Below are 12,730 nucleotides of genomic sequence, written 5' to 3' on the forward strand. Positions count from 1 at the left end.
ACTGCTGAGTCCTTTTTGAGGGATCCAATGGTATTTTTGTATCAGGAACGACTGCGGTTGTCAAGTGCTTGGACGGCGAGGCTCCCTTCGAGGACTCAGTCTGTCTTTCTGGACACTTCACATTTTTTAGAGGAAGATCGTTCGCTTACCTCTCGAGAAGTCTTCTTGCCCCCTTGTGTTTCGACTTCCACGACCTGGTGGACGTTCTCAGTCTCTGCTACTGGTCCTTCTGTGATGTTCTCCTCCTCGTCACTTGAGAGGCCCAGATGTCGTTGGGATGGTGGTGTATGTTGGCCCTGCATGTTGTGGTTGGCTCTCTCTCAACCCCCCCCCCCACCCGCATCTTCAGGGTGAACGCCGAGCACGCCTTGCAGTCTTCACTTTGTGGTCTACCGGCAGGCAGAGGTTGCAGACCGGATGTTGGTCCTTTCGGGTGAACTTGTGATGGGAGTTTTCGCAGAGCTTGACCTGTTTTTTTTCCCGTCATCACGCATTCTACGTAGTCGTTCAAGAGGTACTCACTTCTGCGCTAGAACTTCTCCGCTACCATTTTCTGACACTTCCTTCTCCCCGGTTTACTGTTTGTGTCCTTTTTTCAAGTTTTTTGCGAATGCTTTCTCCAAAGTGTTGAAACTCCTTCAGCATTGATCCAACAGCGAAAAAAAAATAATATGAAGATGGCAACCAAAGGTGGAAGCTTCTGAAAGAAGCACAATGAAGTCATAAGGGGACACTAAATGGAGGTTCGTTGACGCCCACCAGCAACAACAAAAATTGTAGAAGGACAAAGGTTTTTTTAACGGGAATTGCAGACCCAACCACTAGATGGCGGAAAAATTCAAAGCATGTGAACCCAGAAAAGATTCACACTGCAAAACAAAGCCTATAGGTTGTTTTATTGTCACAGTTCTTGTCTCAGATTAGTTCTATCATTTGATACTTTTGTTTTCATCATTTTACTTCTGTTAATGAGCTGAGAAATAAAAATGGGCTATAAATGCTGTCAGTTTCCAAGTGTTTATTAAAATTCAGTTTATCTTCCTGTTCATTGAAAAAGTTCTACCACTGTATGCATCGTCTCTCCATTTTGCAATGGTTTATTTTGTGTGCTACCCATTGATGTTGTTTTCTCTTTCTAGAAACAATGTTGTAAAGGGGTCAAAAACATACAGTCCCAGGGCAAAATAAACAAAACAAAAAAAATGACTTCTCCTTCCCATAATGGTCACACAAGCAGATTCCGGTTTTACCACACAGTGGAGTAAGGAAAGTGGCGTGCTCCTGCTGCAGTTTGTGGGGGTGAAAGCCAGAAACACATTAGTGAGCAAGCCCCTGTAGTAGGGACTCCCTTAATACGTACATACATTGTTAAGTTAGCATAACCACGTTAGATGTTAGAAAGCCATCTTGCTGCTTTTGCACACGTTATTGTTTAAACAAACTGCTGACTCGCGCTTTGCCTCACATGAGAGCAATCTGTTATTACCAATACCATGGATTGAGTGAACTGTCGTCCACTATGTTTTTACTCCCATGTCTTGCACATTACTTGTGCCTTTGGACTGCTGCCCGGCGCAGCGTTTTTTCATATTTTTTTTCCCGTTACACGTTTGAGGTTTTTATTTTTTCTCCACTTTTCGTGTTTCATTTTCGGACTTTGCCTGAACTGAAACTTGTTTTTTAAATTGAATACGCCTTGTTCTGCTCGGTCGCAACTGAACTCTGCGTTCTCTATTTTCTTGCATACTGATTAGTGCTTCGATCAAGGGGGCATGTAGTAAGGACTCCCTTAATACGTACATACATTGTTAAGTTAGCATAACCACGTTAGATGTTAGAAAGCCATCTTGCTGCTTTTGCACACGACACTGCGTCTACATATTATTGTTTAAACAAACTGCTGACTCGCGCTTTGCCTCACATGAGAGCAATCTGTTGTTACCATCCCGAGCTCTGCGCAGCGACCTTGGTCTGTACATGATGTGACAAACAGTCTGGGTTGTTAGACAATGCATGTTTTCCACTCTAGGTTGATCGACCCACTATTTAGCCATAACACACAGGCAGCTGCGAATACCTGAAAGTTGGTGCTTTTAATATTGCAGACATCATGTTTAGTATTCAGACCGAAGACGAGCCTTCCTGCGAGAAGACTCCTGATGCTCCTGTGATGTGATTTCACTAAGCTGATCTTTGAGGTATGGGGTCCCCCATTCAAGCCTAAGAGACCTTCTATTAGCATAATAATAATATTAGCTTCTTAGTAAAGGGAAGGTGGTAGTATCCACTGTCATTATAACATGATCACCCCTTTAATATTCTATGGTATTGTAACGATGCTGATGGTTTTAATTATAATCATTTGTCTGCTTGTATTAGCCAAAGTACTGCATCTGAGGACACGTGGTCTATAAAAATAAACTCTTTATTTTCACCGTGTCTCCGTTTATTCTTGTTGTGGACTGATGTGAGAATAATATACGAACAGGTATTTCCGATTCCCACCATTCCTGAGAGTACACTGAGTCGCTTGTTCTGGGTTGTCTTTTCATTGGGACCGCCGAGCCAAATCTCGGATAACGAATGGGACACTTATGCTAGCCGGATACTGGGTTCTGGGTTCTGAGGTGAGTTTCTGGTACACCACAATTCACTGAGGTCCTGGGGTTCTACGCATAGTTCTGTGTATAAGCAGAATCCCTGCAACACCCCAATGGTGAAATGTCCTCTCTGCCAATAGCTTTTTGGTAGTGATTTTAACACAGACACAAGAATAGTTTCATATCCACATGCAAATACAGCAACTGACGAAAGATATAAGACCTGAAAAGTTGTGTTTTCTTCCATCCAGCAGATATGATCACCCAAAGGAGTAACTAGATTGTTTTAAGAACTGTGGCAAAAAGTCCAGCAGATTAAGCCCGCTAATGAGAGGTCTAGTGTGGTTAGATCAACAAGAATTCATACCGGGCAGAGCGACCTCTAATTCTCAGGACCTTCTTCTCCCATATCCATCAAATCAGACCAGAGGTAGAGGTTGTGTCTATCTTTCAAGATGCAGAATGGGCATTTGACTCCTTAGAATGGCCTTTCCTGTTTGCAGCATTGCGTAGAATTGGCATAAGTAACAATAACAAACTAATTCAACTGCTATATACTGAATACAAAGCCTGTGTCCGTATTAATGGTTATACTTCTGAATCCTTTCCAATCCAAAGAGGCACTGGGAAGGTATGCCTCGTCTCCCCACTCTTTTTTGCCTTGCTTGTTGAACCTCCTGTGGTATTGTTGTGAACAGAACATTGCAATCGAAAATACAGTACTGTCCATGTATGCAGATGACATTATGCTTTTTATCAGAGTCAGAGACAAATAATTGCTCCACTCTCACAGATATAATACGATATGGAGGGCTCTGGGGTATACATATTAAGTGGGGTAAAGATGCCACCAAGACGCCCGCCATAGAATATCCCCTCAAATGGAATGAGGGAATAGTCAGATATATGGGAATACTACTATCAACCGACAGAGGCTACTCCAAGACAACTACGTTTCTGCTGTGGCAAAGCTTACAGACGAGGTTGAAAGATTAATAACTCTCCTGCTGTCACTAATCGGAGGCGTTGCCTTAATAAGGATGATTATCCTCCAACTTGTTCAATAATAATCCCATTCTGCTTAACCAGAAATTCTTTGCCACTTTGTGTACACTGCTAATAAAACTGTAATGGGGAGGTAGAAATCCCAGATTTAAATTGGACATCATTACCTTACCATACGAAAATGGGGCGTTTGCAGTCCCGGATTTAGAATGTTACTATCATGCTGCCCAGTCCCACAATGCTGAATACTGGTTTAACCACAAAAGTAAAACCCCACATCTCCACATGGAATGAGATCAATTTTTAGAAGGGTGAACTTGATGCAGTGATTACCAGTAATTCAACCACACCTCTACAGATCATACAAATGGTAAGGTGCACATGCTGATCGGTTTGAACTAGGACAAGAGAGGCAGGACTTGGCCTACTCAGTGGCATAACGAAACCTGAGGGGCGGGCCCCCCCACACTCCAGACCCAGTTTGGAGCTCTCAGGCAGGGGACCTGCCAGTGCCGGAGTGGACCTCTGGGGCTAGCGTTACGACACTGGACCTACTCTACTCACCAGCAGTGAAAGTGGCCAACAACCCAGCCCTCACACCAAAGCTAGAAACTGGAGTTGCACACAGAATGCATGCTGCAGGCATAACACAGGTCAGTCAACTTTTTAGGGAGATACATTTTTGTTCTTTGAGCAGTTTAAGGGAGACAGACTTGTCAGAGCTCTAGACGTTTTTACATACTATATGAAAAGACTTGAGAGTTATGGCCATCCTTTCCAGATGAAGTACTGGAATTCCTCTCTTTGACATGGCTTCTCATGACACCAACTGCACGAGCATGGGTCTCTAAATTGAACAAATTGTATATAGACAGACTCCTGAAACCAAACAGCAAGCACAGAGGTCTATGAAAACATAGGTGACGCCATATGGACTTACTACTGCACACAAACCAAAAGCTTTTTTGCTAGTTGGGAGCCATTCCAACATAAGTTACTTCGGGAAGCTGCTTGGATGTTGTCCAATCAAAAAGATAAGGTGTACTTCTCTCAAAAACTTTCAGTCCAAATAACTGGATCCTCATTGGGCAGCTCAGATATGTACCTAAATCTTTTTTATTTGCCAGACCCTTTACTTTGCTTAAATTCTAACACTCGGAACAAGGCTTAATCCTCTTATGGTTCGCCATCTTGGCTGAAAAAATAAGGAAAATAAAGGTTACTGTATATGCACTTTATAAAGAAGATTGCCTCCTTTTAATTAGGCATCTGAAATTTTCAAAACCAATATTATTCAAATATAGCGCATGGTTGCGTCTTCTCACAATTGATGTTTTAGAGAGTATTTGATTTTTAGATGCAACTGTGGGCCTGGGGTGCTTCTTGTGTTCAGTGTGGAAAAAAATGGACTGGCATAAATTAATTTTATAACAAGATAAATAGGCCTTTTAATGCACCTGATATTCATTTTTAGATGCAATTGTGGGTCTAGGGTGTTTTGTATTTTGTTCTGAGAGATATAGGGACAGTCAAGAACAAGACAAATGGATATTTTAATGTATGTGTTTTAAGAATGTGGTGTTTAATTTTAATGATTTTAAGGACAATTGTCCAAATAAACTCATGATTTGGTTCAGATTCAAAAGCAGCTCTATCAATTAAGCACAAACTACTACATCTGCTGTAGGTGTGGTAGTTCCTCCTTGCTCAGGGTCCTCTTTTTTTTTTAGAGGTGCGGGAGGTTGTCTTTTGACACGTTTTATGCAGTAGCTGTGTTTTATTATATACAATCGTTTGAGGTGATTGGCCTCCACTCCTGGAGGAGTCTCCCTATTCTCCCCCCCACTGGTTTTGTGTGTTGGAGGTGTGGTCCACAGGAATCACTTGCTTGTTTGACCCCCGCCTCCGAGGGCTGGCCTCTCCCCTCGCTCTCCTGTGAAAGTGCTGTCTTCTTGGGTACTGCCATTGTCGTGTTACATGGCTTGCAGCTGGTTGGCGGAACCCTTGTTATTGTTGTGAGGACAGTGCTGTGTTCGAAATCTCCCTTGCCTGTAGGCCTTCTAGTAGGCAAGCTTTCTCGTTTGAAGGATCCCCAGAACTGCAATGTTCCCATTACCTTTGCCGCCTTGTTGTCCTTTATCTGTTGCAAGGCTTCGTCCACTGCATGTCTGAAGATGGCATCCTCAGTGAAGGGCATATTTATGCATGAGGCCTTGAACACTAAGACACTAAGCCAAGCGTGCTTCCAGAACATGGTCCCAGAGAACATTTGCTTGCTGGCTGTGTCTGCAGCATCAAGGGCAGATTCAGATGTGATTTGGTGAGGTTCTTGCCTTCTTGTACAACTGCCCTGGCTCGCTTCTTGTTCGCCTTGGGGAGATGATACATGGGGCCCTCCCCTCTAGTTCCATTGCTTAATTCCCATAGCGATTGAGAAGGACACTGAAGTTGGCAATCTCAATTATGTTGCTGCCTCTCTCTACCACCCAATCTCTCTGCCCACCAGATCCATCCCTTTGCTTTCCCTTTCCAGAGGTGGCTCAGTTGATGTTGTCCCTTTTTCTTGCTGTTGCCACTATGATGGAGTGTGCCGATACATTCCCTTTTATGTGTATGGGGTTCTGTGAAGAGTGTGTATTTCTTCTCTAGGTGTGATGTTGCAGCCTTTTCAGTCGCCAGTTCTCAGAAGGCTTCCATCCTTTGGTTGTGGATGCTGCAGACCGGATGCTGGTCCTTCTGCGCGAATTTGTGGTGGCAGTTTGGGCAGAACTTGAATGGCGTCTTGTCCATTGCGCTCAGGGCCTCTGAGTGCGCATTCTCCAAGGTCGTCGAAGAAAAAAGGGCGCTGAACCTCCTTTCTTCGCGCTGCTGATGAAATAACCTCCTTTCCTGTGAAAACTCCGACCACAAGATCGCGGAATAATGCACAGCATAGTGAATTCAGAAAGATTCACGCTGCAAAAACAGGAATCCTCCTTTTCCTCCTCCAGCTGCACCCGCATAGGTGTCGTCCGGTAGAGAGGGCATCGAGGGGTAGCAGTTGACCCCTTCCTCAGGGGATTCGGCGATGCGGTCTTGCCACATCTACTCCTGTTGTTCTGGTCGAGGAAGGTGGAGTCTCTATCCTTGTAATCTAAGAACTCCTCCAGCTCTTTGTATGGCTTCAGCATCAAGGGTGGCTTGATGTCCGGCTGATCGCCTTGTCCCTCTTTTATCGGGATGCGGAACGCCTTTAAGGACTCCTTAAAGTCCTCCTGGCTCTGAAGGATTGATGCCATTTAGGTTTCAAGTCGACATCTCTTCTGCTCAGTCACCTTACGTTAGTTGCCGTCATGCTTTTCACTTTGGGGTCTCCTGTTCTATGGCCTTGTGCATCACACTCTGCCGGCATTGAGGTGGTGCTCAGAAGACCTTCCTCCATTGGTGTCCCTTGGCTTGGGCCCATGTAGCTCTCTCGGTTTGTGTTGTCCTTAGAGTGTCAAGGGTTATGATGTGAACGGTTTATTTACCTTCTGTTGCAACTTGCATCCGGTTTTCTTCTCGGTCCTCCTCAAGGCCTCTCAACGTTGCTGACATTTTCCTTTACATACACCTCTCCTCCCTGCACCAGTTTAGCATCCACAGTTTTTGTTCTTTTCGTCACTGGACAAGCCCAGCTCCTTCAGGAAAGGTTGTTTCCTCCATATTTCAGACATGGTGTAATGTGCCAGACGTTATGTTGGAATTACTTTGAATTTCTTCGGCTGGAGTTCAGTGCAGGCCAAGCAATCCTCAGGACTGCAGTCCTTGGGGAGGCACAAATTGCAGATCCCTCTGCACAAACTGGTGGTAGCTGGAGTACAACCTAAAGGTGGTGTGCTCAGTCTCCCTTTCCTGCCTCACCTTCGTGTATTCTTCGCCCATGTGCTCCTTGTTCGACAGGACCCAGTCAGGGCTGGAGAAGGGCCTTCTCAAGTCTAACTTGTCATTGCATGGTGTCCAGTGTTAGTTGGTTGTTTCTCGGTGCAACCTTTCGGTTTCTCTTGACAATTATGATTTTCTCAATTTCTTTCAGAATTCCTTGGTCCTGCTTCCAGACCCAACAGCAGAAAAAAGAATCTGAAGATGGTGACCGCATAAAGGAAGTTCTGGGGCGCACGTCCGATATCACAAGGGCTGATGGACTTACCAACAAATGGTGGCCGACAACGCCAAAAGGGAAGAAGAAGAAAAAAAAAAAAAGGTGAGGGAAAGATATGATTTCATATCCAACCAATAGAAGGCAAAATAACAGCATGTGAATCCAGAAACAAATTCATGCTGCAAAAAGAAATGGTTAGTAAGCTGTAGGTGTAGTTTCCTTCTGTCCCTGCATGGCGTAACATGCCTGTCTTTGCTTCTCCCTTCCTTTCACTCTTTTGGACTTGAAGCCTGTACAAGTCTCACAGCCCTCGGTATTGTGTTTTCATGTTAGGCACAGATTACACACCTGGTGGTTGTCCTTCTGGGCAAACTTATGGTGGCACTCAAGGCAGAAGAGGAAGGGTGAGTTTTCCATGTAACTCAGAGCAGGGACCTCCCTACCTGTGTATTCTGACTGTTCCTTGTCAGCTGCCCATGTGCTCCACTTACTTCTCTTTTCAAACAAAACCTTTCAGACTGCTGTTTTTCCCTCTGGACTTTGTTTGATGATACTTTGTTTTATTCTTCTTCTTCCGAAGATTGGAGAGCCTTCAGCGACCCTTCCATACCCAATGGTGGGAAAAAGAATCTCAAGATGGCAACCATGCGCAGAGGATACCAGGTGCGTCTGACATCAGGAGAGGCTCAACTAAGCACCAAATGGTGAGAAAAGTTGATGCCCAACAACAATAATGAATAAATACACTTAAAAAAAGGAAAGAGAAAAGAGACTACTACAAAAGGAGGATTCCGGACCCAACCACTAGATGGCGGAATAATGCACAGCAAGTAAATACAGAATCGAGTCACGCTGCAAAACCATGACTTTTAACCAACCCAGCCGGCGACGATGCAGTATTATTAAAATATATATATATGTATCAAGGTTTTACCGAATTAGAATAGGAAAAACTGTCCTACAGCACCACTTCCACAGTAACTTCAAACTGTCAGTTTAAAATAATATGCTCCAATAGTACATTTGTTCACAATTTCATACAATGCATTCCTGTACTAAGGGAGAATGTATTCTCTTGTAATTGCATTTGCATAGCGCGTCATAACTCTGACAAGGCAGAGGCACTTTTGGTGGACAGGTATAATGCTACACTGGGATGCTATTATTGAGGATGAGTTGCCAAGGTAATTCTTTGTTCATATGAACTTCTGATTTAGGCTGGCCAGAAGCAGCTGATGGGCTCCACCAAGCACAAAAAAGCTGCGTACAGCATGATACAAATGTAAATATAGATGGCCTAGTTCAACTTTTCGATAGTTGTTTTGCCTTAAAAGCATTCACTACTAGCTAATTGGGAGAGATGCACTAAGTATTTTCATATGGTTCCACAAGGCACCATAAAGAAAAGAGCACACTAGAAAGAAAAGAACAAGGAAATAAAGAGCAGAACAGGAAAAAGGTAAACAGGTGGGAGGGGGAGATAGGTACAGGAAACAGAAAGGAGAAGGTAATAAGAGGAAGATAGAGGTAGAGAGCTATGAGATAGGAACTAGAACAGGAAAGGACTGAGGAATTAAGTTCTGAAACTGGTAAGAACACTGGAAATAAGAGCAAAAGGGGACACCTTGGCTCGAGAAAGCAAGAAGAGCAAGCAATAAAATAAGTTTTATGACCATGAAACACGAAGGACAACCAGAAACAGCTATAACATTGAGGTTGGGGCAGAACAAAAAAAAAACACACACACACAGGTTTATTGTTATTAAAACCCAGAAGAAACCGAGATACATGTCTGAAAGGAGTACCAAGGAGAAGGGCAACTTGGGTGGAATGGAATTTGGGAATCATGAAAAATGCTGAACGTCTCAAACATGACAAGTCTTTATGATTGCTTGCTAGGCTGCTGGATAACTGGTAGTGGGGGGGAGGGGGGGGGGCGAGTTTGCTATATGGCGTTAAGTACTGCAGATCAAGACCAACTGCAGGGACCCATCCATCTCCACATCTTCCCAGTCCTGAATTTCCTTGAACACTGTGGGGCTTATTTACAAGGTCCTTGCACCACTTTTGCTTAACATGGGAAAAGTGACGCAAAAGTGGCACAAGGGGCTTGTAAATCTGCCCCTATGTTTTCTGGGAGTTGAAGGGACTCACCCATGTGTTAACGATTAGTAAAAATAAAAGCCCAGGACTGGAAATATGGTGCTAAATGCTAACCCGTACTGAACCAAATAGGCAAGAAGAAGCACTGCTCAGAATGACTTAACGGTGCCAGACGGTGCTAAGCAACTAAAGCCTGAGCACAGTGTGTAAATTACAAACAGGATATCTTTCCTGCCCCTTCCTGCCCCCCTCACCCCCCCCCCAATCATCACGAGAGACGCCTACCACATTGTTACAGGGAAAGGAAAAGTTCTTACTTCTTCCTCCTCCTCACTGCTAGCCAGTGAGGCACTGGTGCTCTTGCCTTCCTCAGGGCGCCCGTGCAACTCTTGCTCCGCCTCCCACTCCTGCAGCACCTCCTCAAGGTTGAAGCGACGGCGATAGCTGACAAAAAATGTTTTCACCTGCACCGGTGTCTTGTTCCCGATCACTTCAGCCACAGCGGCAAAGTCTTTGCCATACTTGCGAACAGCTGGTCAAAGATTGATACGGTGGGGGAGACAAAAAAAGGGGAAAACAAAGGTCAGGAGGCTTCTTCGTCTAGTCAATATTTGCAAAGAATTCCAAAGACAAGGACCAAATGGAAATTTCTTGGGGCCTTCCATAAATATCAAATTAAACCAATATCTATGGGTGAACAGCTAAAGAATGTCCCACTCGAAACAAATGCACAATGCCAATGAGTTGCTACTGAAAGCACAACTAACTACCCAATCTAACTGTCTATAGTCCCAAGTGGTATTTTGTGTATTCTCTGTAATTTCAATCAATCTGTTGACATTGACTGTTATGAGATTTTTGTGCGATTTTTTATGTGGAGTTAGTTTCAGGGGATTCTAGTTTTCACTCAGTCCTTTAAAAAAATGTTTAAGAGATTAGTCATTCAAAATGTTATCCTTCCTATTTTGCTATTTGCAACTTTATTGCAATTGCCCTCTTATTTTTTGCCAAGGTTTTCGTTTCTGATGGGTAACTAATGTGCATTCTGTAACCAATAATAAATTCAGAATTGAATCCATTCGGGTATTACCTTGAGCCTTGAAAATGTGGAGAGGATCCTTTACAGTTCCTACTAGACTGTATAAATCAGATAAAAAATAAACCTAGAAATAAATAAACACTGGACACCCAGATTAAAATAAATACTCCTACATTAAGAAGGTATATGGAACTCTTAAGTGAAAATAAGGGTTCTCCGTGGCAAGACCGCAGGCATGCATTCAGCCAGTTGAGATGTTGTGTGCGGAACTGCTTGGGAGATGACCAAAACGTTGAGCTACATGTCAATGGATGGGAAAAAGTTGCAATTTGTTCCAGCACACCAAAATCAGGAGCACATCTCCACCGGCTTGACAGGGGTTAAAGTCAGCCTCAAGATCCATGACTGGGCTGGTAAGGGCAACATCTGGATTTGTTATTCTTGTCTCATGGATGTGAAAGTGGGGTTAAAATAGCTGAGAGGTGCTATGGAGCAACGGCACTAATAGAGTAGACCTGGGACAACACCGAGGATGCGAGCATCCAGAAGTTCGGACCTTCCAAGTTTGGGAGGCAGGGGACAGAGGCAATGCTAATTTTAGTACGAAAACATCATAAAAAAGAAAAGGAACTTGTTCCAATGCTGCAAGTAAACTATAGTCAGACAGCAAGATCACACAATTGGATAGGGAACAAACAAATAATAGGATGCAAAACAGCAGAGAACTTAGGCCTAGAATATAACGAGTAGTCCCCTAAATTTCACAAACCAGTTTTCGAATAATGTCTGACACCTGGGAAAAGGATATAATACAGATACCACACAGCAAGCCCTGCAAACCTTGGCTACAACTAGGATAAAGCAGAGAAAACAGAAAAATACCGGGAACATATGGAAAAACCAACAAGTGAGATGAACTGGAGTATATTGTCAAGGTAGCAAAACATCAGTCTGAAAAAATGAAACCGGCAATTGAAAGGGAGGACATAATTAGCTCAAAGCAGGACTTTTTCCAAACAAAAAAACACTAAGGATGGAGCACATGTGTCTTGCATTGGAAGATCCCACAGGGTCGAGAAAATGAAGGACAACGAAAAGTTTCTTACCTGTCGGTGTAGTTTTGCAGCTTGAAGATCTTTCTGGATTCACTATGCTGTGCATTATTCCGCGATCTTGTGGTTGGGTCCGGATTCGTAGTCTTTTCTTTGTTTTTTTTTTTTTTTTTTTTTGTAGCCCAGGTGGTCGTCGACGTCCACCATTTGGTGCACCTCCCGTGACGTCGTCGTGCTTCCTGCGGAAGTCCCACCTTTGGGGCGCCATCTTCGGGTTCTTTTTTCCCTGTTTTTTTTTTTTTTTTTAACCCTAGGCGATTGATTAATCCTTTTGTCCATATTTCTGTACGTTTCCACTTCTCTGATCCTATCCATTTCACCCCCTCTTCCTCCAGCCTCATCTTCCTGGCGGAGGTGGGTGGGTTCGCTAGTGAATCCAGAAAGATCTTCAAGCTGCAAAACTACACCGACAGGTAAGAAACTTTTCGTTTTGCAGCGTGAATCTTTCTGGATTCACTATGCTGTGCATAGACTTTGTAGCGGTTTTCCTATTTTTGTGGTGGCTGGGTGGAAGATGATCGCTGGTCGTTGAAAATGTGTTGTAGCACCTTCTGTCCGACCTGTGCTTCCTTATTCATTTGAATGTCCACGCAGTAGTGCTTTGTGAACGTGTGCACAGATGCCCAAGTTGCTGCGAGACAAATGTCTTGGATGGGCGTGTTTGCCAGGAAGGCAACTGTGGCCCCCTTCTTCCTTGTGGAGTGAGCTTGGGGCCCCTCCGTTAGCTCCTGTCCAGCCTGTTTGTGACAGA

General features: G+C 43.9%; 1 protein-coding gene across 3 annotated transcripts in view; it reads right to left on the minus strand.

The window, feature by feature from the left end:
- Window positions 1–12,730, minus strand: part of RCOR2 (REST corepressor 2) — a 224,197-nt gene that overhangs the window by 24,355 nt on the left and 187,112 nt on the right. For 2 of the 3 annotated variants that reach the window (XM_085626013.1, XM_085626015.1), the window contains one exon: window positions 10,146–10,360. In XM_085626013.1, the coding sequence (XP_085482139.1) occupies window positions 10,146–10,360 (215 nt within the window). The remainder of the gene's footprint in view (window positions 1–10,145; window positions 10,361–12,730) is intronic. The other variant, XM_085626014.1, reaches the window with a different exon arrangement.

The sequence above is a fragment of the Triturus cristatus genome, chromosome 9, assembly GCF_964204655.1.
Source record: "Triturus cristatus chromosome 9, aTriCri1.1, whole genome shotgun sequence".
NCBI classification, from domain to species: domain Eukaryota; kingdom Metazoa; phylum Chordata; class Amphibia; order Caudata; family Salamandridae; genus Triturus; species Triturus cristatus.